Source organism: Trichosurus vulpecula, chromosome 1 (genome assembly GCF_011100635.1).
Source record: "Trichosurus vulpecula isolate mTriVul1 chromosome 1, mTriVul1.pri, whole genome shotgun sequence".
NCBI classification, from domain to species: domain Eukaryota; kingdom Metazoa; phylum Chordata; class Mammalia; order Diprotodontia; family Phalangeridae; genus Trichosurus; species Trichosurus vulpecula.
This window is the reverse complement of record NC_050573.1, coordinates 436,830,604-436,855,954: the sequence shown is the minus strand read 5'-3', so window position 1 is coordinate 436,855,954 and position 25,351 is coordinate 436,830,604. Positions and strand designations below refer to the sequence as shown.

The 25,351-nt window shown below is 39.5% G+C and overlaps 1 protein-coding gene across 1 annotated transcript in view; it reads right to left on the bottom strand.

Moving 5' to 3' along the window:
• Positions 1-24,490, bottom strand: part of HOMER1 (homer scaffold protein 1) — a 171,058-nt gene extending 146,568 nt beyond the window's left edge. The window contains exon 1 of the mRNA XM_036734320.1: positions 23,497-24,490. Coding sequence (XP_036590215.1) covers positions 23,497-23,501 — 5 coding nt within the window. The 5' untranslated portion in view covers positions 23,502-24,490. The remainder of the gene's footprint in view (positions 1-23,496) is intronic.
• Between the last annotated feature and the right edge of the window lie 861 nt (positions 24,491-25,351).

Here is a 25,351-nt window from a genome sequence, read left to right as displayed (position 1 = left end):
CCAAATTTGGCTCCAAAATATACATGAAAGAAGGCACCTCCCCTCTCCCTTCTCTGCAGAGAGCAGGGGGAACTATGGGTGTGGAACTCTATGATGTCTGACTTCTTTGATGTGTTGGGTCAGTTCTGTTCAACTGCTTACACTGGGAAATGATGACATAAAAACAACAAAAGATAAAAATAACAAAAGATTTCAATAAAAACATACTTTAAAAAAAAGCCAAGCAAAGGCATTTAGAAATCACAAAAAGTTACTAAATGTTTGAGCAGAAGAATAAGGATAAGAAACTGGATCTGGGATTCCACTCCAACAGGGAGCTCCCAGGAAGGAATTTCCTGTGCCAGTGCAGGTACAAGCACCTTCTCAGTAACCCAGAAAGCTGCCTACAGCACAAAAACATTAATTAACTTTCCCAGGGTTACACAGCCAGTACATATCACGAGCAGGAGTTCAACCTAGGTCTTCTTGGCTCTAAGGCCAACTCTCTTATCCATTATACCACGTTGCCGGCAAAAAGAATAACACAATGAAATACTGTTTCATGATAATAGGCAAGATTAATTGGGGAGCAAAAGAACCTTGATTCCAAAAGGCAAGTTATAAAGCTGTTTTAGTAATCCAGATGGGAGGAGTTGAAGCTTCATATCACAGCTATGGCCATGGGAATGTAGTAGAAGGGATATATAAGATGCTTGGAAGAAAAAAAAATTAAGATTTGAATAATGACCTGAAGATCTCCAACAAGCATTCAAAAAACATGAAGCAAAACAATCCCAGATGGTAACATGAGGGTTCCATATGTGAATTAAAGTTTGCCTAAGATTAATTTGGTTCGCAAACATAACTAAACAGGCTTGGTTGTCTTTGCAATATAACTTAAAAGAGAACTACAGAATTTCTTTAGGGAAAGAAATTTCCAATTGGCATAGAGATGGATGGAGTACATGAGAAGCAGACACAAGATTAATGCAAATAACCACAAACTGATCCTCACACTCTGCATTTTAGACAGTTTTTTCCTTTAGCAATAAGTCAGGATATTATTCTACCCACTTATTTTTCTTAAGTTTCTAATAATTCTAGGGAATCTCATATACCCAGATAATAGATATATGCGATGTGAAAGTCAATAAAATGAAGGGAGAAGAGATAACAGTTTCTCTGTAAACAAGTACAAAAAGGCAACAACCATGGTTTCACAAAGGGCCATTGAACCAGATAAAAAACTAGTACTGAAGGCAAGAGAGCAAATAAATATTGTCTAGATTATTTAAAGGTTGTTTGGGGGAAAAACAATATGCAGTAATAAAACAGAATAAGTCATGAGCTAGAAAAAAGCTTAAAGGCAAAAAAAAGGAAACGAGATAATAAATATACACTTTTTTGCTATTTGGTGATATTGAGAATAATATGAAATAAATGAAGCTAAATTTAGTAGCATCTTTAGAAATAACTACTAAACTATTCATTCATAGTAAGAATACATGCTCAGTTTAAAAGAAGGTGTATTTATTATATTATACTAGTCTAAAATGGAGCTTATTTTCTTCCATTGCCCAAAACTGTTCTCTTCTTGTCAAATTTTGTTATCATTTTCTGTGGCTGGCTTATCCCCCTACTATTTCAGCCTTTTCAGTCACCTTTAATTCCTTCCCCTCCAAATCCAGAATCTCATTAAATACTGCTATTTCTCTCTGAGAATGTTGCTTAAGCCATTCTTTCTTTTCCCATTCTGAGAAAATCAGTAACTTCTGGCATATGTGTCAAAAATGGCATGCAATCAAGTCACTACCACCACACTTTCCTCCCCCCTCCCCAAACCCCATCCTCAACACAACTACCATCATCAAACATGAGTCAGCACTGAAAGAAGCCTCTTTTTTTCATCAAGTCTCAGGTCGGGAATTTCACATTTTTCAGAATCTCATCTCCCCCTACCAAAAAGTAATGTGTAATCAATACTCCCTAATATGCCAGGAAAAGGGGAGGAGGTGAAAAATCTGACAGCATATTTGAAAGCTGCCAGCTCCTTCACCAGCGACCAACAAGCTAGATAGACTTTTTACCATGGTTTTGTGCTAAGAATCATCTTCCTCAAAGCATTAATTTTAATTGCATCACTGTCCTCACAAGCCTACAGACTCCCAAACTACCACTTGAATCAAATTAAAACAATCCATTGTAGGCTTTGGTAAGATCCTTAGCACGCTTCCCCCTCTAAAATTTTTTATTTCCCATTACTTTTGACCTTGTATCCACCAATCCTTTCAACAAATCATGTGGACTGTTCCAATTTCATAATCTCTCTCCTACATTCACCTTTAAGGTTCCAGTTCCCCCCTTAATTATAATGACCTATATATCCTTCCCCAACTCCTCTAAACAAAACAAAATCTTATCTGTTTCTCTTTCTTCAATGTACTACTCGTAAAATAACTGTCTCCAAGACACTTTATCGGATTAATTTTTCTTGGTTCCAGCCACTCTAGCAACATTTTTGATACCTGTTCATTTCTATATACATTTTTTACCCACTATATATGGTTCATTCGGTTTTGTTCACAGCATCCTTCCCCATAACATCAAGAATTATTTGAAAGCAGAAATCATTTTCTCCTTCATAGTGCCTGCCTCATAGGCCTGCCCCATAGTGCCTTGAATGTTTTGCATCAAACAAATATCAGATTCTTATTGCATTTCAAAATAAATGGAACGTAATAATGATGATGATGATGATGATGATGATGATGATGATGCAATGGTGACAGTACAAGAAACTTTTTGTATTTATTTTAAGGTTGATTTTTCAAGATACTGAAAAATTCGAAGTTTCTCTTCCAAAAGACATTTGGGGAAGAAATATTAAATAGTAGCCATGTAAAGGTAACCAACCATTCACAAAACACCACCATGAAATGTGAACACATCATTTAACATTTTCCCCATGAAAAGTTCTCATTTTTAAACATCCATCTAGAAATATTATGACACCAAGTCCTTGCCCACTCAGTACTGATGGTATTCCAAAATTTTACTTTATTCTGTAACTCGGAAGGTAGGAATCAAATAAAATATCTACCAGAGGCAACCCTGGTTCAAGAAAATCTAACAAGCCACAGTAAAACCTCCATTAACTGACATGATTGAATAAGGAAGGTGATCTTCTGGTTAACTAAGAAGCTTAAAAAAATTCCAATATAAGTGTCCTGCTTTATCTTGTTTTCTGAAAACTTTCTGGTGTTGATCTCTTAATTCAATAAAAATATTTATTGGGGACCTAACACGTTAATAAGTCACCCTACTTAGGTGCTGCCATTTGGTAATTCTTTAACTATATCCCTTTAAACTAGGGAGCATAAGAACCATGGAACACCTAGACCTAGTAAGGAGGGGAAGCCAGCCACATCTCAAGAACAAGAACATACCAGTGTAATACAACATCTCAAAAGAACTAACTGATGACCTTAAGTGTAATGGGTAGAACACCTTTGGAGGGCTGACAGAAAGAAACTAAAATGTCCAAGCTAAGAAAACACTAAAGAAAAAGTTATTACTAGAAGAGTAAATGCCACCTGTTGATATCACAGATCTAAGTATCTAAATATCACTTTAAAATCAGTGACTTTTAGAGTTAGAACTTTATAAGGTTAAATAGATCAAAACACTAAGTGACTTTCAAAAATAAAGTTAAAAGGCGCCTTTCACAACTTCAGATAAAAAAATACTTTAAAAATTAAATAATAAAATTAAATAAAAACTTTACCCAGCAGAAAACTTTTAAATTTCCTTTCAGTCCATGAAAAACTGAGATACTTCAAGAAATTTTTCATTAGAAATTTAAGAAATTATGAATTTTCTTGTACAAAATGACTAATATGGAAATGTTTTACATGATTGCACATATATAACCTACGTATGATTGCTAACCATCTCAAGAAGGGGAGAGGGATAGAATTTAGAATTCAAAATTTGAAAAAAAAAACTCTAAATCTTAAAAAAAATTGTTTTAACATGTAACTGGGGAAAAATAAAATATTTTATATTTTAAAAATTCAAGAAATTAGAAGTAATTCTGATGGCCAATGAGAAAAGTTGGAAATTTTATTTCAAAATAACTAGGCTTTACATGGGAATGATAGAAAAATCTTAAGCTGACTTTGGATCTTTCAGCTAACCAAATAATTGTAGTTTAATAAAGGGTTTTTCACCACAGACAAAATTATAGTCTAGGTAATTTGAAACGACAACAGTAGAAAATAGAAAGCTTTATTGGAAAGTGGATGGTAAATAAAAATAGTAACCAAGGGGCCTAAAGCAAGGGTTACTGACTGGTGGCTTTAATTATGAGAAATATTTCCAAGTAACTTCTGAAGCATTTTCTTTCTTTTATCTGAAGCTATCAGCTGAGCAAGTTTTACCTATAGATCTTTTTAGCAGCTCAAATAGTGATATTCAAGGGTACCCTCTCACCAGAAGTGTTAATATATTGGAATATGCAATATAACCAGCAACAACAAGTGTTGCATGTCCAACAAATGCTAAAACATAATCATCTTTCATGAGAAGTGATCCCAGTGTACTCAAAATCTAAAGAAATTCATTCTGCAAAGAATCTTGATGATATCTTTTTATAGAGATCTGAACTTAAGAGTCAGAAGATTTGGCTTCACAAATCTCAACTCAGACACCAACCTATAGAACCCTAGGCAAAGCTTTTGAATTCAATCTCTGTTTCCTCATTCTGTAAAGATGGAGATAATAGCACCTACCTGAGAGAGTTATTGTGGGGATGAAATGTGATAATTTATGTAAAGATAAAGATTACATAAGGTGCTTTTAAAATCTTAAAACACTATGTAATGGCAGGTATTATTATCATCAATAAATAGAACTAAAATTATGACTAACAATATATTCTACATTCCTTTTAGAGCATAAATTCAGAGAAGACAAAAGTACATATAACATTACTGAATATTACTTTAAAATTTCATGAGGGTCTTGGAAAACAAACAAAATTATATTTTTCTGATCATTTAGCATGTAAGCAACTAACAGATTTTTTTTTTCTCCTCTTAATTGCTGTGATCTAATGAATATGTCTCCTATTTGTCAGCAAGAATATCTATTCTAGGGGTGGAGTCAAGATGGTGGCTGGAAAGCAGGGACTTGCTTAAGCTCTCCCCCAAATCCCTCCAAAAACCTACAAAAAATGGCTCTGAACAAATTCTAGAGCTGCAGAATCCACGGAATAGCAGCAGAGGGAAGCAGGGCTCCAGCCCAGGACAGCCCGGATGGTCACTGGGTAAGATCTATGGCACAGAACTGGGAGCAGAGCAGAGCAGAACCCCGCGTGGGCTGCCCCTGGACCAACCAGACCGGGAGCTGGGCGGAACAGGCCCTAGCGCCCTGAATCAGTGAGCTGTGGCAGTTACCAGACTTCTCAACCCACAAACACCAAAGACAACAGAGAAGGTTAGTGGGAAGTTGGCGATATGGCCACCACCCTGGGGGCAGCAGAGGTGATGCAGCTACAGAACTACAGCTGCAGCTGCTTCCTGCCCCAGGCCCACCTGGTGGGAGGAATTAAGTGGCAGATCAGGGCAGGAGTGCAGAGCCTGCTTAAGATCTGAGTCCAGACTCGGTTGGCAGTTCTTGGGGGAGGAGGAGTGCTGGTGTGGCAGAGCTTGCATTGTAGAAATAGCTCTGAAAACAACAGCCCAGCCCCTCAAGCTTGGGACAAAATACTCTCTACTCTACAAGCAGTCATGCCCCAAGGAAAAACTCAATGGTCAAGCAGTTGGCTGGGAACATGGCCAGGCAGCGAAAACAGACTCAGATTCAGACTCAGACTTTAGAGTCTTTCTTTGGTGACAAAGAAGATCAAAACATACAGCCAGAAGAAGTCAATAAAGTCAAAGAGCCTACATCAAAAGCCTCCAAGAAAAACATGAAAACATGGTCCCAGGCCATGGAAGGGCTCAAAAAGGATTTGGAAAAGCAAGTAAGAGAAGTAGAGGAAAAATTGGGAAGAGAAATGAGAGTGATGTGAGAAAACATGAAAAACAAGTCAATGACTTGCTAAAGGAGACCCAAAAAAATACTGAAGAAAATACCTTAAAAAATAGACTAACTCAAATGGCAAAAGAGCTCCAAAAAGCCAGTGAGGAGAAGAATGCCTTGAAAGGCAGAATTACCCAAATGGAAAAGGAGGTCCAATGGACCACTGAAGAAAATACTACTTTAAAAATTAGAATGGAGCAAGTGGAAGCTAGTGACTTGATGAGAAATCAAGATATTATAAAACAGAACCAAAGGAATGAAAAAATGGAAGACAATGTCAAATATCTCATTGGAGAAACCACTGACCTGGAAAATAGATCCAGGAGAGATAACTTAAAAATTATTGAACCACCTGAAAGCCATGATCAAAAAAAGAGCCTAGATATCATCTTTCAAGAAATTATCAAGGAGAACTGCCCTGATATATTCTACAGCCAGAGGGTAAAACAGAAATTGAAAGAATCCATCGACCACCTCCTGAAAAAGATCCAAAAAAGAAAACTCCTAGAAATATTGTCCCCCAATTCCAGAGCTCCCAGATCAAGGAGAAAATACTGCAAGCAGCCAGAAAGAAACAATTTGAGTATTGTGGAAACATAATCAGAATAACACAAGATCTAGCAGCTTCCACATTAAGGGATCAAAGGGCTTGGAATACGATATTCCAGAGGTCAATGGAGCTAGGATTGAAACCAAGAATCACCTACCCAGCAAAACTGAGTATCATGCTCCAATGCAAAATATGGATTTTCAATAAGATAGAGGACTTTCAAGCTTTCTCAGTGAAAAGACCAGAGCTGAATAGAAAATCTGACTTTCAAACACAAGAATCAAGAGAAGCATGAAAAGGTAATCAAGAAAGAGAAATCATAAGGGACTTACTAAAGTTGAACTGTTTTGTTTACATTCCTACATGGAAAGATGGTGTGTATAATTCATGAGACCTCAGTATTAGGGTAGCTGAAGGGAATACATATATATATATATAGACAGAGGGCACAGGGTGAGTTGCATATGAAGGGATAATCTCTAAAAAAATAAAATCAAATTAAGGGATGAGAGAGGAATTTATTGAGAGAGGGAGAAAGGGAGAGATAGAATGGGATAAATTATCTCACAGAAAAGGGGCAAGAAAAAGCAATTCTGTTAGGAGGTAAGAGGGGGCAAGTGAGGGAGAATGAGTGAATCTTGCTCTCATCAGATTTGACCTGAGGATGGAATAACATACACACTCAGTTGGGTATCTTATCCCACAGGAAAGAAGGAGGAAGGAGATAAAAAAGGGGGGACAATAGAAGGGAGGGCAGATGGGGGAGGAGGTAATCAAAAGCAAACACTTTTGAAAAGGGACAGGGTCAAGGGAGAAAATTGGATAAAGGGGGATAGGATAAGAAGGAGCAAAATATAGTTGGTCTTTCACAACATGAGTATTGTGGAACGTTTCATAATGATACACATGTGACCTATGTTGAATTGCTTGCCTTTTTAGGGAGGGTGGGTGGGGAGAGAAGAGGGAAGAGAATTTGGAACTCAAAGTTTTAAAAGCAGATGTTAAAAAAAAAAAGTTTTTGCATGCAACTAGGAAATAAGATATACAGGCAATGGGGCATAAAAATCTATCTTGCCCTACAAGAAAGTAAGGGAAAAGGGGATGGGAGGGGAGTGGGGTGACAGAAGGGAGGGTTGACTGGGGAAAGGGTCAATCAGAATATATGCCATCTTGGAGTGGGGGAGGGTAGAAACGGGGAGAAAATTTGTAATTCAAACTCTTGTGAAAATTAATGCTGAAAACTAAAAATATTAAATAAATAATGATTAAAGATAAAGGAATATCTATTCTAACAGTGGCTAATCCCCTCCAAAATTAAAGCTTCCTTAGCAACTTCATTTAAAATAGACCCAAATTTAAGACTAAAATCCACTGATATAAATCATGTGTGTGTTAGTAACTTGTTCACATGATAAACTGAGACTGTTGTTGCTAGTGGACTTGGTGGATTATTCGTAACTCTCTCACTTAACCCTTATCACAACTCCTCATCTCATATCTAATGAAAACACAGCATTATTGGAAATACTTAAATATTTATTTCATTAACTCTCCTTGCTTGCCCACAATTTTATTTTAAATATGCAGAGAGTAGCAACATTAACCACTGATAGAGCTAGAAAACTAGTGTACTGCATTTTCTATAATAGGGACATAATAACAAAAAAATCAAAATTGTCACTAACAATATTAGGAGGGTAAGCAAGTATCAAAGATAAACTTCTCAAAAATAGAGGTTGAATAGAAAAAAAAATACAAACAAATGCAGCCTAGATCCAGACCTCAAAAAGAATGAAATTCTATTAAAAGGTAGCTTGGCATTTTTCCTACTCTTGACATCCACACCCTCAGCTGTATTGAGTAAACAAGACAGATAAATACATTGAGGTTGGCAAGGCGATTAAGCAGAGCACATGAATTTTAATCATGGTACACTGCGTGACACTAAGGTTCAAAATACCACAGTAGTAATACCACCACTAAAATAATGTTGACAGAACCTTTCTTCCAAAGATAAACACGTATTATATAGTTCAACTCATTAATACCTGATGAGAAAGAAGACATAGCCCTCTTTTACAAACCGTCTCCTGGAATGTTAGAGTTGGAGATCTTAGAAAGACCCTACTAGTCCAAAGGACCTCCTTATCTTAAATCAGAACAAAAGGACAAAAGGCCAAGTACATATCAAGCTGCACCCACGAGCCAAGAAACTGGTAGGTTAATTCTGTGGCATATACAATGGATTTAAAGAAGTACAAATCACCCTTAGCTTATCTTTTCCATTAAAGAACCAGTGGCTGACAGTCACTGGACTTCCTGGCATGGTTACTCTGAGCTCTTTAAAATCAAGTTCCATTACTATGCAAATACAGTACACCCCACTGAAGAAATTTCAAGGGACCATTATGAAGAACTTAATTGGAAAAACAAACTATAAACTGGATATAAAAATTTGCATGAAGCAAGAAAACTAACTTTAAGAGGGTTATTCAATAGAAGGCATTCTATAGAAGAGTAAGCTGTTAGCAAGATTTCCTATGGAAAATACTGTCTAATTCCAGTTCATCTGAAGTCTCTAATTGATATGGTAATTATATTTATTAAGTGCTTATAATATGGGAGAGACTAGCACCAGGGATATAAAGTCCAAAATGAAGCACTCTTTGCCCTCGAGAAGCTAGCATTCTCTTGACATGTTCAGCTGGAGATGGCAACAGGACAGACAAGCAGGAGCATATGTCTAGCAACACAGTACTGAAGTTCAGGGGCAAGGATTAAGACTGGATATGCAAATCTGGGTGTCTTCTGTGTAGAAGCTTCCCATGGATAATTACAATCACCATGGAAGAGTGAAGATAAGGCCTAGAACAGAACCTTGGGGGTAGACAGACACACGCATTGGGGCAGAAGATGAATGACAAGCCAGCTCAAGAGACTCAGCAGCACTGGTCAGACAGGTGGGAAGAAAACCAGGGGATAGTTATGTCACAGAAGCCAGGAAGGACAGAATTGGGAAAGGGGGACAGAAAGAGGGAGGATGTCGTTATCAAAAGCAGCAGAAAGGTTATGGGGGATGAGGGCTGAAAAAGGCTCAGACAGCAATTTTTTTGAATTCTTTTTTTTTTTTGCAGGGGGGAAGGCAGGGCAATTGGGGTTAAGTGACTTACCCAAGGTCACACAGGTAGTAAGTGTGTCAAGTGTCTGAGGCCATATTTGAACTCAGGTCCTCCTGACTCCAGGGTCACTGTGCCACCTAGCTGTCCCATCAGACAGAAATTTTAGCAGAGGCAGCCAGTCTCTGCAAAAAATGTACCTAGTCTGTACCCAATGTGGACCCACACTTGTACTCTGCCTTCTATTTTCTATTTCCCAAGCCAGAGACCTCCCTCTGCTAGACTAGACTAGAGTGACTCCAGTCTTACTGTCCCAGTCTTTGAAGGTTTATCACACAGTCCGATGAGTCCCGAGGCTCTCTATTCTTATATGTCAGAGGACAGATGACTTCTAGGGTCACTTGAAGGTCTACACCTGTGAAGTCTCAGAGCAGGAAGGCAGAGGGCTCAGTGCTAGAGCTAAATACTGAGCTTACCTGGGGCTCTAGAAACCTTAATTACCAGAAGAGGGGATGGCAACGGCACAAGGAGACAGAAATGAGTATGATGGAGAACAATTCCAAGGCCATCACCAAGTCATTTTGGACAATGAAGCATTGCCTATACTCCTGACACAGTTTGCTACGTGTTTCTTATATGTTCAGATAAACTGATCAAGTGAATGTTAACGAGCAGATCACTTAATAAGCAACGTTTGATTTCATCATAAGTATATTTTTGATACTTCTTACTATCCGTACTTCTTCACTCACACTCACTACTCTACAAGCAAGAACCATAGATTTAGTTGTCCCCTACAGAGGAAGTCTAATCATATTGCTCCAGAGACAGGAAAGTCCAAGGAAGGTGACTTCCCCAAGGTCACAAGGTAAGGAGCAGATGGAGGAAATCAGATATTATGCCTCATTCTGCTCTCATGTTCTCTCATTTCTCTCTCTCTCTCTATCTCTCTCTCTCTCTCTCTCTCTCTCTCTCTCGCTCTCTCTTTCTCCCAAACAACCTTGAAAGACGAAAAATTCTGACTTTAAAATTTGGTTCCTGGCTTCTAGACTCAAAACAAACTTGTTGAAACTGTTTTCATTTGCCCCAATATTTTTAAATCTTATAGCACAATTTCAACATATCTAAAAAGTACACAATGACTATGCCTTCTTTCAAAAGCCTAGCTTTGTCTAAAAGAAATCTATTTCTTTCAAATCTTAGGAAGCATTACATATTAGGAAACTTTCTAAACAGAAGGAGCTGAGAACCAAAATAACAAAACGATCCCGAAGACTGATAATGAAGAATGCTATTCGTCCTCCTGATGGAGAGGCAATGGACTCAAAATGCAGAATAAGAAGCATTCTAGGGCAAGGTCAATGCCAGAATTTGTGTTGTTTGACTATGTATATTTGTTAAAAAGGCTTTGATTTTGTTTTTTTTTCCAGTAGGGGAGGGAAGGAAGAGAAAAAAAAATTCTTAATTAGAACTAAAACTTAATTTAAAAAATCACAAAGGAAAAGGAGGGGCAGTTCAGCCACCTTGTAAAGAAATGCCCTTACAATTCAATAAATTTTTTAGAGTGATCACAATCTCTAGAGGTGGAAGGGAGGTCCCACCCCATCATTTTACAGAAGAGGAATCCAAGGCCCCTTAGAGGTGAAATAAGTTCCCCAAGATCACACAGGTAGCAAGCAAGACGCAGCACCAAGATGAAAAGCTAGGATCTTGAACTCCCAAAGCAGGACTCTCCCTGCTACCCCAAACTGCTGCTGCTCCCATTCATTAAGCTCCTAACACTAGTAAGGCACTGCACTAGGTTCTGAAGTACAAAGACAAATGAGCAGCTTACAATATAGCAGAGGTGATGTGCCACAGGCACCAATAATTATTGAAAAAGAAAAAAAGAATGTGCTACACCACACACACACACACACACACACACACACACACACACACACACACACCCCTCCTACTGGAGTGCAGAGGCAGAAAAGATTACTTTTGAATGACAGAAACTGAGAAAGCTATAAGAGGAAATGACTACTGGAGCTCATTCTTAAAGGCCAGTGAGAATTTCAACAGGTGGATATTTGGTAAGAGGGGAGAAGAGGTGGGGAGGCCCAGGAAGGGTAGGCATTCCAGCCAAGAAGAATGGTGTGAATCAAGGAAAATACGTAGCACAAGGGAAAGGGCAACGTACTGAAAGGCAGAGAAACTGCAGAAAATGTGGACAAAGAATAGGTTTAAGAGAGGTAAAGACAAAGTGTAAGGAGAAATGGATTGAAAGGAGATCGTAACTGAAGTCAGGGAATGCCTCTAATGATCACTCCCTTGTGGGACCTTAAACAAATCACTTAGCCTCCTCCTTGGGGTGGGGAGCTGTTGGACCAGACAACCTTGCAGGTCTCATCCACCTCTGAATCTATGAACCTATATTCAGGAACATTGAAAAGTCCATTTTGGCTAGAGTATTGAGTAGGAAGGGAAGTAAAGAAGAAGTGAAAGATAAAGCTTGAAAGGCAATTGGTATCAAATGATGGAGAGCCTCGCCCACCAGACAAAGGAGATGGACTTGATTCAGTGGCCAGCAGGGAACGGCTGATGTCTTTTGAGCAGAAGAATGATGTGAGCAGGTCTGTATATTAGAGAAGATGAATCTGGTAGTAGTGAGCCCCAAGGTACCAACATCCTGCTTCTCCATCTTTTCCATTTGATTGAACTAGGCTGCAAATTGACCCAGGAAAATGAGAAGCCCTCCCTGGTTCTGAGAAAATTAGCAGAAGTTATTTATGGGGGAACAAAAAAGGGAACATTTCTGTCTATAACTGTTCCATTTTAGTTCTAGTCAGAGTTTATATATCCAAGAGCCCAAAGTCATTAGCCATCCTTTCCACCAGGGATCAGGTTTGGGATGGAAAATAGGCATGAGAGAGGCAATTGATTTTGTTCTGTATGCGTGTGGGAGGAGGGAGGGCCCAGAATCACAGAAAGTAAAATTCTCACCTGGAAGGGGAGAAAACCCGGCTAACCACTTCAATCCTGCTCATCTTGGAATCTCTAAGCACTAAAGTGCCGGCCCCTGCCCCAAGATGTCTTGTTCACCAGCTACTTCTATACCTTCTCCCTCTATTATTATCATCACTCAGCAACCTCTTCCTTTTGAGGTTCGCTCTATCCTATTTTCTCACCCATTGCAGAGCCTGATGGCTATTATCTATGGACCTTTAGGACAAACTCTTTCCCTTTTCAATGAGTCTAGGACCTGGTAGATACTCTCCTTCTCTATCCCAACTCATGCCCTCATACTAAAGGACTTGAGCCCACAGAATGATGTTCCCTCAAATACAGGGAGCTCCCAATTCAGTCACCTCACACAATGCACTCCTCCACTCCACCTAAACTACACTGCTGGCCTTGCCATCACTCATACTTCCATGATTATGAACTCCAAAATTCCTTTATCCAATTATGATTGCCTTTCATTCCTTTCTCCTTACACCTTACTCCTCCTAATCCTATTCTTTCTCTTCTTCATTTCCTGTGATCTCAGACTTTCCTCCTTTCCCAATTTTAACAACTCTCTTGTTGAACCAGTTCAGCCCTAAGATATCACCCGTGATGTCAACAACAACAACACCAACTTCTACTTGGTGCCTTGGTCACTCGTCCTCTTGCTACTCATGTCTTCCTAAAACCCAATCCTAGGTTACTCGCACCATTTATCTCCAATCTAATTCAAAATCTGCCAAACAGAGATGGAAGTCACGAAACCATGTTGATTGGGTTCACTACAAATTTGTTCTCTATACTCAGCTAAGCCCCCAACGAAACAAGGCGATTATTTTACTCTCCATTGGTTCTCTACTTCATTCTCTACAACTGTCCCTAATATTTACTTCTCTCTTCCATCTCCCTGCAGCACCTCCTCCCCACACACTTTCAGCTGGAGACCTTATTTCACATTTAACAATAACAACAATAGAGGCCCTTCATAAAGAGCTTCCTCCTCTCCCCTAATTTCACAACTGCCTTACATAATTCCCACCATTTCCTCATTCCCTCTGGGCACTAATGAAGAGATAGCCTTTCTCCCTAACTTTAAAAAACCTTCACAACTTTTTCATTCCTTCTAATTATTGTCATTATATTTCTCTTGCCTTTCATCTCCAAACTTTAAAAAAGAGTTCTTAGACCTTTACAATCCGGCTTCCAAGTTCATCATTCAAATAAAACTGCTCTGTCCAAAGCGACTGATGATCTCTTTCTTCATTGCCAAATTGAACAGTTGTGACAATCTTCATGCCTCTCAACCTCTCTCTTCTACATAAACTCTCTTCCTTGGTGTCTCAGGACACAGGTCTCTTATTGGTTGTTCCCCCTTCTCAGTATCCCTTGGTCAATCATTATCCATGTCACACCCACTAATTGAAGGTATAGCCTTTGACTGTCCTGGGATGTTTTCTCTTCTCTCTATACTAACTTGGCAACCTCACAAACTCCCAAGGGTTCAATGATATCTATGAAGATGACACCCAGATCTATAATATAATAGAAACTTTTTTTTCTGAGCTCCATCCCCACATCACCAACTGGGTACTGAACGTTTCCAATTAGATTTGCCGTAAGCATCCCCAAATCAACATGTCCAAAACAGAACTCACCTTTTTTGCCAAAACCCACTCACTCCTCTTCAGAACTTCCCCATCACTCACTGTTTATGGCACCACCACCTTCCCAGTCACCTAGGTTTACACCCTCAGTGTCACCTTCAACTCTTCTCTCTCACCCAACATGTTTAGGCAGTTTTAAAAATTTGTCCTTTCTTTCATCACGACATCTCTCCCATCCATCTCCTTCTCTCCACTCATATAGCTGGGATCCTGAGTGAGGCTCTCCTCACCTCTCGTTCTGGACAACTGCAATAGCCTTTTAACTGGTGGCCCTCACACGTCTCTCTCCTCTCCAATTCATCCTCCATTCAGCTGCCAAAGTAATTTTTCCTAAAGTGTTGGTCTGACCACATTAATCCCCCCATTCCACAAACTTCAAGAGCTCTCTATTAGCTCCAGGATCAAATGTAAACTCCTGTTTGGTACCGAAGTCTCTTTACTTCCTATTTTCCCAGTCTTCTTATACATTATTCCCTTCTTCATGTTCCAAAATCCAACCACACTATTCTATTTGCTGTTATGCTTTCCTATGTATATACACATGTGCATATACACAAGATATACATATGTATGTGCATACACACCTATGTGAGTATACGTGTGCAAATACAAACACATATGCATACATGTATATGTGCAATATACATTCCACACACAAGCGTATGTGCATGTGTGTGCATATACACACAGAGTGAAATGACAATGCTTTTGCCCTGACTGTCTTCCCATTCCTGGAATAAATTTCCTTCTTACTTCACCTTCTGAAATCCCTGGTTTCCTACAATATAGCAAATGAGGCCTTTCCTGATGCCACTAGCTGCTAGTGAAACTCTTTTCCAAAATGACCTTTTATTCACTTTGTATATGTTATATATATATATGATTTTACACATACACACATACACACACACACGTCTTCTCTATTAGACTATAAGTTCCTTGAGGACAGAGACTGTTTCATTGTTGTCTTTGTATCTCCAGCACTTAGCACAGGGCACGGCACATATCCAGTATTTAATAAATGCTTGTTGATTGATTAAAATACATTAACGAGCAATGTGGTTATATGGAATATTTCATTTCAATTCTTGAGGAGTTTAAATATGCTTCTATCAGTACTACCTGACTGCTTAGAAGGGAGCCTTTCAAAATGAGGGAGACTAAAACCTGAAGTATCCTGAGACTCTGAATTGAACTCAAGAAGTTCTGTGAAGTAAATGGAAGTCTTTCTGAGCATTTAAAACATCTTGTTCATTCCACAAATCTAATGAGCGATATAAATCACAGAGGCCCTCTACTGTACAAGTCATGGCCCATAAAATAGATCAGATGACAGACTGTGGAATAGCAGATATATAAGATAGAAAAGAAATAGACACACATTTTATTCAACTAAAACATTACTTCATTTCTGAGTAAGCTACTTTCAAGTGGATGGATACTGTATATACCTAACTTTCAGCAAAATTTTAGACAAAGTCTTTCATACTACTACTGTGGAAAAGATAGAGAGACATGAGCTCAATGATAGTATAATTACATAGATTTAAAACTGGCTGAACTGGAACCAAAAAATGGTCATTAATGGTTCAAGGTCAATTGGGAAGGACATCTCTACTGGAGGGCCCCGAGGATCTGTTCTTGGGCCCATGGAGTCTAAAATCTTTACCAATGACAAAAGTCAAAGATGGCATGCTTATCAAGTTTATTAATGACAAAAGCAAGATCTAAAAAGAACTTGACAGGGTAAAAGTCTGAGTTGAGATACAATCACTAGACCAACACTCCAAAGAAATCCCAATATGAAAATTCTGAAGAATATTATTGCCAGAATTCAGAATTTCCATACAAAAGAAAAAATCATTTAAGTATCCAGAAAGAAATAATTCAAATATCAAGGAACCACAATCACAATTGCTCAAGATTCATTAGCTATCACTTTATAGAAGCAAAGAACATGGAATGAAATATCTACAACCAATAACTTAACCCAACAAAACAAAGTATCATCCTGCAAGGAAAACAAAACAGGCTCTCAATAAAATTGAGCAGGGCCAGGAAAACTATAGGCAAAGAGCAAATCGGGCTTCAAACCTGTTTTTGTATGGCCCGTGAGCGAAGAATGTTTTTTTTTATGTGTTATCTTTTTTGATCTTCATAATAATACTCCTTTGAGGCAGATGCTACATAGAAGAACCATGATCTGATTCTGAGGAGGAAGTATCCACATCAGTGAAATCATGGGTCTTTTGATCTTGTAGAAGCTTCCTTTATGTAAGCCAAGTGACAATACTAAGCTGGTACAAAGCATTTGCTGCCCTGTGTTGTTTATGCTCTGCTTCTACGGGTAAGGCAAAGCAATGCCTTACTTGGGAGGCATCCTTCACAAGAGTCTCTTCCTTCCCCCAGGTGAGTTGTTAGAAGGCTTAACCAAAAGGATAGGATGTTTTGGCAAGGAGAAACTAAGAGAGGGGCAGGCCACGTGACAGCCAGGTGATAAAGAAAGAAGACCTAGAAGTGAGATTTTAGACAAGCTCTATTCTTTCAAGGGCTTTAATGTTACTGCCTCTAAGTAGGCAAAAAAGCACTGGAGGGAATCCTGTATTCTACCTTTTGAGAAAATGGGGAAAGGAAGAACCATTCCTATTCCCAAGTCCTGCCAGCACCACTACCAGAAAACAATGGGTAAAATTCACACAGCAGAAAAGGAGAATGAAAGATCAGCTCCATTCATGCAGTATTCATGGGGCAGGTTATATATGTGAGAGAAGAGGGGCACTAGAAGAATCTGATCTTACCGTGGGTAGTAAATTATTGGGAAGGGTGGAGGGAGAAACTAACTCCTAGAGAACATTATATACTACACTGAAAGAAGATACTAGAAGCAGAGCTATTATTCACTGCCACATATGGTTCAAAATTAACCTGATTTCAAAATATAAATAGGTTCCTTCCTAGTCATTGGTAAGCTCAGACCTGATATCGCCTCTAGCTCTTGCACCTTAGACACAAAAGTCTTCAATAAATATTGATGTGTAACAGTTCACTCTGGAATATCCATGCTACAAAAATCCATACTGCTATTTTTTTTTGGTCTTGAACTATACTTTATCACTGTAAGCAACTCTCAGTGTGGAAACTTCTTCTACTGATACAAATATGTAATTCTGGATAAGCAACAAGGTGGCTCAATGGATAGTGTGCTTAGCCTGGAGTCAGGAGGCCCTGAGTTCAAATGTGGCTTCAGACACTAGTTCTGCGACCTTGAGCAAGTCACTTAACCCTGTTGGCCTCAGTTCTTCATTTATAAAATGGACCGGAGAAGGAAATGGCAGAGTACTCCACTATTTTTGCCACGAAAACCACAAAAATGGGGTCACTAAGAGTCGGAAATGACTGAAATGACTCAACAATTTGGATAACAGTCTGAGAGAACTGCCCGTGACACCATGAGGTCAAATGATTTGCTCAGTCACACAGCCAATATGTGTCAGAGAGCTGAGGCAAGTGACAGCAAAAGAAAGGAAAATAAGGTATCTTATTCTAAGAGGGAAAACCGGGAGTTATCAGGAAAAGACTACTTAAAAGTACTATTTAAAAGGGACCTTACCAAATAGCAATATACTTAGATTCTAGGTCTTTCTGAGGATTTATAGATATGTTTTCAAAAGGCAGAAAGGTCTGTCCTCAATTGTATAATTTTTATTTCTAAACTGAATGACCGTACTTTTGAACAGCCTATATTTTACCAAATCATGTTCTAGATAGATTTCATGGGGAGTGGAGAACGGAACAAAACACATAGTTAAATTAATCTAGACTTAAAGTCAGAAGAAAAGCACAGCACAAAAAACGGTTTAGACTGTCTAACTCTAGAGGCAGGAGCCCTCTATTTGCTATACCATGCTGTCTCTGCTCATGTTGCTCAGGCTATAAAAATCTAGTTTCCAAATTTGACAGTCAGATTATCTATGGTTGTCTGCTTAATTACTTGCTTTGTTGACATTGCAGATCATTCTTATTCTTACTCTGCATATCCCAGCAGGGAAGCCCTTATAAAGATGTAAATGTAAACGCTGGGTTTTTTCTTCTTTTTTCTTTTTTTGGGGGGTGGGGGGGGGGGTGGGAGGAGGCAGAGAAAAGAAGGGAAGGTTGAGAAACAGTGGCTTTGCTCAGCCAGGTACAGTACTTGCATCTTCAGGAGAAGAGCTCATTTATTCCCAGCGTCAGGGTGGGTTGCAAGGAAGATGTGAACAGGGATATGGAAGGAAATACTTGACAGCTGCCCAACTACTTCTCAGCTGGGTCTTCAAAGCTTCATTATTAGCTTAGAAGTGAATTTGTAACTCACACAAACCCAAAATGGAAGTATGATTTAAAAAAAAAAAGCCCAAACTATAATCTAACCAAATATAAAATGCCTGTTGATTAGCTCCATGTAGCTTTAGGCACACCTGTGGTATACTTCATGAGTATCAAGAATCACACATGGTGATTGATAAAAACACAAGTGGTATCAAAAAAGGGATCCTCCTTGGTAACAAATGGACATCCTTGTAGGGATGGTTTTCAAGGGAACACACTCCCCTTCACTGTCATTCTTTGAGTCATGTTTTTCACTCTTGATAACATTCTGTTCTAAATTTGGGTTCAGTAATCTGAAGGTCCAAGGAATTCCTTTAGGTGAGCTTCCTGATCCCCTTGCTTTTCTGTACACTGCCATAGATCTTGTGGAGTTGGATTTAAGTTTCAGCAAAGCAAGGAAGATGCTGCCCCAGGGGCCATAGTTTCTGCAAGTTTCAACTGTTCCCTCCCAAATGAAGACAAGAAACCAATTACCAAAAGATTGAAGCAAGAAGAGGAGGAGGTTTCCAGATGTAAACCTCAGCACAGTTTAACATACAAAAGGGACTCAGGGCTCCACCCCAGGAAAGGGGAATGAAAAAGGAAAAGTAAGAAGAAGTACAAGGGTAATAAGGGAGTTTCTGTGATACAGCCTAATGGAGACCCAAGCCTTGTTATCATTCACTATGACAGTCATCTGTTGAGGTAGTCATTTTGTCATATGAAAATCTTCATCCCATATTGAAGGCAACAAATTCTCCCAAAACATCCCTTGTGTAAACTAAGAACTTGCATATGAAATTAACAGTAAAGTTTTGTTATTTTTTTTTTAATTTTTAAGTCAACTATAGCTACCTATAGTCTCTTACTGGAAAAACACTATTTCTGTGTAAATTGGTAGACTTGCATCTACTTTGTGTTCTCTTGCTTTGAAAGGGGCTCTTTCCGAGCTCCCTTCGGTGAAGATGAGGCTTTAAAGGATCTACCTAAGAGAAATCTCTTTTTTTCTTTTTAAGTAAGGCACAACACATAAATACTTTACAAATTAATACTTTCAGTGAACCCACAATACAAATTAATACTTTCAGTGTACCACAACAAAAAGCAACAATGCATGTATCATCCAAAACACTCTAGCTGATTAGTTCGACTTTCATTTCTCACCAACTTCCAGGAATTAAAATTTTTCTGCAGAAGCCAAATGAAAAGTCAATGATTACACCTATTTATCCCTTTTTTTCCTCTTTCCCTTTCTGTGTTCTCCCCTCAAAAAAATTCTACTTCACTTTGCCAAGTTCACTTTGACACACAGAATCCTTCATAATTCAAATGAAGATTATAGTCATATTAATCTTTTAACTTCATTTGCAAATTATAACCAGTACAAACAATATCAAATGCTTAACCCACATTAGCAAATCTAGGTCAAAAGATAGTATCATTTTTGCATGGATTCAAAAAATTGTGAACCATTAAATTTAAGATGTGTAACTTTTAATATGATCCATTACTTTCATTCTCAGGTCTGAGTTTATACCTATCTAAGTATAAACATTTAGATATTCTAGCTACACAAAACCTGAGAGCTGAAAAGGAACTCGCACCTAATCCAACTCAGTCACCTATAAAGGAAAAAACTGAAGTCTAGAGTATGAAAAGTGACTTGCCCAAAATAAAAATAAGAGAGTCAAAGACAGTAAAGGAAGCTTTCAAAACAATCACTTCAATCGGTCCTTTTTATCTTCCTTCAAGTTTTAAGATCATATATTGCAAGTTGTCACTTTCTTTGGAATTAACCTGACTTAGCATATTAACACATTTAAAATTGTGCTGAGGACATAAACAGAAAGAACAAAACAAAATCAAAACTGACTGCTGAGTAATTGTAATGACTAAACTGGAGGTTGCCCCCAAAAGATATGGGAATGCACCTGCTTCCTTTCTTTGCAAAGACTGTCAAACTTCATTGATACATTGCTTAGTTTTGCTATATTTCTTTGTCTTCCTCTTTTTACATGGGATGGCTCCCTGGGTGAGATATATTGGGAAATCAAGGTGATGTAAAAACAAAAAGTAGCAATAAAAATTTGTAAAATAAGATGCCATAGTAATCTAACTTAATATTATGTCATTATATATCATGTCCTGATATTTGGAGACTGGTCCCAAGAGTTTTATCAGTAAAAATGATCAATATTCAGTGGAAAGGTTGTGGCAAATTAACTTGTCTTACTGTACCTGCACTCTTTAGTCTAATGTGAGAATGCAGTTCTCAGGAGAGGAGCTGCCACTCCATTTGTCCTCCAACATGCTTCCATCAGAAAAGCTATTTGAAGGAAGCCATTTTTAAGCTTTCATTTTCAAGATTTTGGAATACTAGTAAACCAACATTAAATCAGATCACTTTCACAAATATTTTAAGTTGTAATTACTTCCCAATTACTGTTGTTAAAGTGATGAAAAATGAAATTTTGGAGAAAATAACTCTCTCTCTCTCTCTGTCTCTGTCTCTCTCTCTCTGAAGGAAATATACTTCAAGACACCTCCCTAAGTATAACAAAAACTGTATTGGAGGTGGGCTAAGGGGAGAAAAAGAAAAAAAACAGAATAAAGCAAGTATAGGTGAAAAGGACCTTAGAGAACATCTAGTCATTAAGAAACTGAAGTCTAGAGAGATTAAAACGGTTAAAGGGATTGCCCAAGGTCATACAGGTAATAAGCGCTGGTACTCTCTAGACCAGAGCCAGGACTCTCAAGATTCCTAGTCTACTCGCTTTTTCCCCTTAAGTCTTTCTCCTATCACATTGCCATTTTCCCTATTACTCACCCTTGTAAGTAAGTTTTAAAAGTCATTACTGTTTCCAAGTGAATGAGGAAGTCACTGAACCCAAGAGAAAGCTGTTTAAAATTAATAATATTTAAAATTCTAGCTTTTAAAAGGCATCACCTGAAACCTTTCCTTAAAGATGAATATGCAGCTTTTTAAATGTAACCGTTTTTTACAAGATGTAAATCACATTGCTAGAACAAATTTTGAAAGTCTTCTGGTAAACCCCTTTAGACATACATATATTTCTTCTATATGAACATATTCCTTGCATATATACATATTCCTTAAACATATATATATGTAAATTCCTTAAATATATATTGAGGTAGCACCAAAACTTCAAGTCAAAAAATTTAGTTCAAAGTATGGACTCTGCCACTACTACTTGAGTGACCTTGGACAAATCCTCACCTGTAAAATCAGTGAATTTGACGAGGTGACCTTTAAAGTCCTTTCCAGCTCTACATCTATGAGCCTATGTTTGAACAAATTATAACAGAAAGTTCAGCTCTACACAATAATCAATATCAAACACAACCAAAGATTGAAATAGTCATGTAATATATTTGATAAATTATTCTAAAACTCTAATCCATTTATGTAATGCAGAGTCAATAACGAATGGCATACATTACTGTCAGTTTCTACACCATAAAGCTGGCAGTATTTGCAATCATGTTTCTGAAATTATTCGAAAAACATGCTTAAATTTATATTAAGTATTGATTCACCCTCATGTCATGATGATTTAAAATTAGGAAGCATTTTTTTTGAAGTTCAATTATTTAGGGGAATGTGGGCAAGGAGGGCTGGAAGTTCCCCATTAAACAGGGTAGGGGAAGAAAGATTGGAAGGTTTTTTAATTCAAACTAAAGCCCTTAAATGAAGTTGCAAAATAAAAGATATTCTCCAGCAAGAGAAACTCTCAAGAAGCACCTGGAGCCCATAGGTACTATATCTGCCTTTGCTTCTCACTTTAATGCCGCAAGGGACAAGTTAATTCTTTACAATTCAAATTCTGGGCTACAGAGCCTAAAACAGAAGTCTCTGTACATTCTCGCACAACAGAGCAGCAGTTTATATTGGGGATGCATTTAATTTCCAAATAAATGCCTTCATTACTTGCTAGCAGCCAAGAGACGGCATGCTGTAGAAGAAAGAGTAGTGTAGTCAGGAAAGACAAGAGTTCAAATGCTACCTCCGATTACCACTAGCAGGACACACAAGTCATATAAAAATAAGGCTCAATTTCTTCATGTGTAAAACGAGATTGAGAACAAGCCATATACCTAACTTACGAGACTGTGGAGATGGTCAGACGAAATAATGTATGTAAACTGTTTTGCAAATCTTAAAACACTGTAAAACATCAGTTATCAGTACTGTTATTTTTATTACTACTACAAGTAACGTTTACAAAGCGAAAAACAGTAAGAGAAATCAAACTCCCTCCCCCCCCCCCCTTTTTTAGAGGGGAGGGGAGGAACCAACGGTGAAAACTACACAATAGAGTTCTGTAATTATGGTCACTGAAAGATTTAAGAAGTCTAAGAAAGAAGGATTTTTCTCGTTTAACACCAACATTCAAATTCAGATTGCATTCAAGATATAAACTCAAGGCCCTTAAAAAGACAACTCCTTAATACTTAAATCACCTTTAAAATAAGACGATCCTATAAAGGTTAGTTCTTACACTAAGACGATCATATGAAGGTTAGTTCTTGCACTAAGACGGTCCTATGAAGGTTAGTTCTCACACTAAGACGATCCTATAAGGGTTAGTTCTTACACCTGCGGACTTTAAAGCTAAATTTAGCCAAATTTAGCCAAAGGTAGAGAGGTCTTTTGTTTAAAACGTACCCATCCCAAAGGTTCCATTCCCCACCCCCACCCTCATTTTCTCCTTAGAAGATTCAAAGCCCAATGCAAAATCCTTACCCCATTTTGTTCAGTGAAAACTTCTATCGAAGTTGCTCTACGGAAGAATTTCCCAAGGAGTCTTTTCAGTGGCTTTACTGCCGTTGGTTCCCCACGTGATCCGCGCGTGTCTGGAGGTATTTCAAGGATGCCGAGACAATTCGGCTCGTTTCCTCAGGTAAATTAATCTCTCGCGTGGAGATCCCAAAACGTTCAAAGCGAAGGTGGCATCTGCTTGCGAGAGTTAAAATGCCGCGCTGGGGAGCAGCGGAGGCCAATTCTCATTCCACAGCGTGAGTCCGCGTGGGTCGATGCACAATCCAGGTTCATGGAGTCCTATAAGAAAGGAGTTCGGCGACCGCTGCTCGCATGTCCTTTTGCACAAGGATGCAGTCCCCGCGCCAGGAGCAGGAAGGATGCTCGCCTTCTTTTTCCGAGCTGCAGGGAGAGCGGGCGGCGCGTTCAAATCTCCCTGGCACCCCTGCAGGTCTACCGGGTGGGGAGCGCGACACAACGGGGCATGCAATTTTAAAATTGGTAAAAAATGGAAATCAAAACCCTAAAATTGGGGAGGAAATGCAACTGTTTCTGTCCCCCTTGCAAATAGAAAAAGATTTTTTTTTTTAAATAGAAAAATCTCAAAGCGCAAAGCCAGCAGCTCCCAAACGTGCACGATACTCCACGGAGGCGAAATCTTTTCCCTCCCCCTCCTCTAGGACTCTGAGCATAGAGGAGGTGGGGAACAGGAAGAGAAGGCTGGGGAGGATCGATTCATTCTCCTGAAGAGAATAAATGAAGCCATTTCAAGGCTGGCAGCAGGAGGGGAGAGCAGCAGCACATCTCTGGGGGAGGCCGAGAGATAAGGGGGAGGAGGGCCCCAAAAATCTCACCTCCCTCCACCTCCCCCTTTCCTTATTTGGCTGAATACAATGGAGCCTTGCCTGAGCTGGTCCCTTCATTCACTGCTTTTTTTAAATTAAAAAATATAGTCTTATTCTTCTCTCTCTCTCTCTCTCTCTCTCTCTCTCTCTCTCTCTCTCTCTCTCTCTCTCTCTCTCTCTCTCTCTCCCTCTCCCTCTCCCTCTCCCTCTCCCTCTTTAAAGCCAGAGGCTTCGAACCTCCCAGCGAGCAAAGAATGAATGAATCAGAGACAGCCGAGCCCCCCACGATTCTCCCCTGCACCGAGCCCCCAGCAGCACGGTGCGGACTGGAGGCAGCAGGGAGGGAGGGATGGTGGGAGAAAGAAGGGAGGGGATGTTAATATCAATTGGCTGCAGGGGCCCCTCAGAGGATGCAATCGGTTCTGCCCACCCGCGGGGGCCCAGGAAAATGTGGCTCTGGAGTGCTCGCTGGCAAGCTGCAGCCGAGGTAGCCAGTTCACATGCCTGGCCAGTCCTCCTTCTCCCCTGCCTCACACCTCCATCCTCACCCGCCCCCGCCTCGATCTTTCCTCGCTCTCCCGCGCTCCGAAGAGCGGCGCCAGCCCCGGCCGGCCCTGCTCGCTGTTGCTGTTGCTGCCGCCTCCTCCGCTGCCGGGCTCCGGGGCAAGCAGGCGGGGAGGCTGCTTACCCCACCGCTGGCTACCGCCTGGGAAAAGGAGGAGGAGAAGGAGGAGGAGGAAAAGGAGGAGGGAAGGAGAATGGCAGGCAGAGCAGGCAGGATGCAGGAGGAGGGAGGAGGAGGAGGAGTGGAGTGGGGGGAAGGGAGGGTGGGAGCGCTCGTCTCTCGGTCCCTCCCACTAGCAGCAGAGGAGGCAGACACAAGCAGCGGCCGCGAAAGACCAGCAGCTAACCCGGCGCCCGGAGAGGAGAACCAGGGAGGAAGGAGACGGGGCCGGCAGCGATGGGAACAGTAGGGGTGGTGGTGATGCTGCTGC